The sequence below is a fragment of the Branchiostoma belcheri genome, unplaced genomic scaffold (genome assembly GCF_001625305.1).
Source record: "Branchiostoma belcheri isolate BF01 breed outbred unplaced genomic scaffold, Haploidv18h27 scaffold187, whole genome shotgun sequence".
NCBI lineage: Eukaryota > Metazoa > Chordata > Leptocardii > Amphioxiformes > Branchiostomatidae > Branchiostoma > Branchiostoma belcheri.
Window position 1 is genome coordinate 275,191 of NW_017803346.1, and position 2,188 is coordinate 277,378.

The 2,188-nt window shown below is 41.6% G+C and overlaps 2 protein-coding genes across 2 annotated transcripts in view; one reads left to right on the forward strand and one right to left on the reverse strand.

Moving 5' to 3' along the window:
- LOC109467671 (acid-sensing ion channel 1-like) overlaps positions 1 to 2,188 on the forward strand; it is a 208,525-nt gene that overhangs the window by 46,638 nt on the left and 159,699 nt on the right. The gene's annotated exons all lie outside the window — the stretch shown is intronic.
- LOC109467669 (tripartite motif-containing protein 3-like) overlaps positions 923 to 2,188 on the reverse strand; it is a 6,280-nt gene continuing 5,014 nt past the window's right edge. Inside the window, exon 2 of the mRNA XM_019765712.1 lies at positions 923 to 1,609. Coding sequence (XP_019621271.1) covers positions 923 to 1,609 — 687 coding nt within the window. The remainder of the gene's footprint in view (positions 1,610 to 2,188) is intronic.

Here is a 2,188-nt window from a genome sequence, read left to right on the forward strand (position 1 = left end):
ACACACTATAGAACAAGCTACCACGTGATTGTTTCCCAAATGGGTATAACCTTAAACTTTTGAAGTCTTTTTGGCATATATAACTCAGATAAAATAAATTCACTCTATTTGGATACATTTTGTATACATTAAACATTGTATTGAAATGAAAGGTATTATGACAATGTGCTTTGTATTTTACTTATAATGTCAAATTACACTTTTATTGACAATGACAATGAAGTTTGTTGCATATTCATGCCCCATTTAGGCTAAATACAGTAAATAAGGTAGCTTCAAGAGAGTAAAATATCAATGGTTTATTTGTAATGAAACAACAAGAAGCATTAATTTTCCAGTCGGCCAACTAAATTACACAGTGTCACTCCTTTACATATTGTACTTAAAGTCACAATTCTTATTACACTAAAAATACCCAGACAAAACTATACATAATAGGGAAACTATGCTATGTTTAATATACCTAAGATCTATTACCTAAAATATACAATTACCTAAATTATAGTATAATTTCATGCTTCTCTCTTCTTGAGATATTTGTAGACAAATTTACACTTTTCCATTGCATTGTATACAGTAGTTTACTGATTAAATTATCTATCTGTATATCTATCTATATTCCTACTCATGATCAATATATAATAACATCTTTTGTAATATGATTGTACATATGTCTGTTCTAACTGTATCTATTAGTGGCAAACTTTGATTTTAATTGTTTTCTAAGTCAGGACTCTTTAGGCTGGGATCTTGGACAGTTTATCTAAAGCTGAATTATTTTGCACCAGATTAAGAGTTTCCTGTGCTAATATAGTATACTAAAAAGCTTTATATTGAACAACAGAGTTTGCAAATTGATATTCTTACAGATTGGTTTAGACTAAATTGTTTGCTTTGAAATTTATTATCGCTTCTTTAAGACTCAGAAGTTCTGGAATATGATGACTTTGTGCTCCCAATGATCAGTTACTACCAGCTGTCCATGTGTTGCCATGGCAACAGCCATTGGCCCCTTCATGTCTGTAGTGATGTGTTTGAGGAATTTTCCTGTCTTGTCAAACATCTCCACACGGTCATTTCCCCAGTCTGCCACGATGATGTTCCCTGCCTTGTCTGTACAGATGCCGCGGGGAGAGTACAGCTGACCTTCACCACTTCCCCTGCCTCCAAACTGGAACAGAAACTGTCCATCCTCCTTGTACACATAGACACAGTGATTCTCCCAGTCTGCCACAAGAATGTTCCCTTTCCCATCCACAGTGATGTACCATGGGTACTTCATCCCCTGCTGCTGACCGCCAGTTCCCACAAGTGTTCCATCTGGCCTGAAAACCAAAACTTCACCATGTCGGTTGAACCTGCCTCCTGTGGTTTGTGTGATGAAGATGTGGTTCCTCCTGGTGTCCACGGCAACTCCTCTGGCCCACCCTGTCGCCTGTAGGTCAATCTTCCTCAGCACACTGCCCTGTTTGTTGTACTGCACAGCAAACTTAGCAGAGTCAGCCCAGCCCACCACCCACAGGTTCCCCTCCCCGTCCAGGGCCACATCTGTTGGTCCCATCTCCAATTCACCTGACACGACTGTTGGGAACTGTCGGACAAACGTTCCCTGCAGGGTTAAGACTTGGATTCTATAGTTCTCCCCATCTGCTACAAAGATCTCCCCTTCTTTTGACACTGTAACACTATTTGGACTATCGAACTGTCCTGGTCCTGATCCCCGTCCACCAAATGTCACCTTCTGAGGCAGATGCTCCTCTTGCCTTTGGTTACCATGGTGATGACCTGTGCCCCTTGCTGCAGGTGCTGCTGGGATAGGTGCAGATGGGAGAGACTGGACCGTCACATGTCCCAATACTGGCACGGGGGTGTCTGTGGGCTGAAAGACAGCAGGCTGGGTTTGTACAGGAGTTGGTGCTGCTTTCCTCTGTACTTTCCTACCACCTCTGTCATAGCGGTTTGCTGACTGAGAATCTCGACCCCTCCCTGCTGCAGTTCTTGTTCTGCTCGATCACAGGCAGCAGACAGTTCATTGACATCTGCCAACACTCGGTCCCTTTCAGTCTGTATTTTCTCCAAGTTTTTCGNGTGATTTTGTCCACTTTTGCCAAGNGTTCGTTGTAAGCCTGAGTGATAGCATTGTCTGTCTGCTGTTTTTGTCATTCAGGATTTTCNCAGTCTCTCTCAG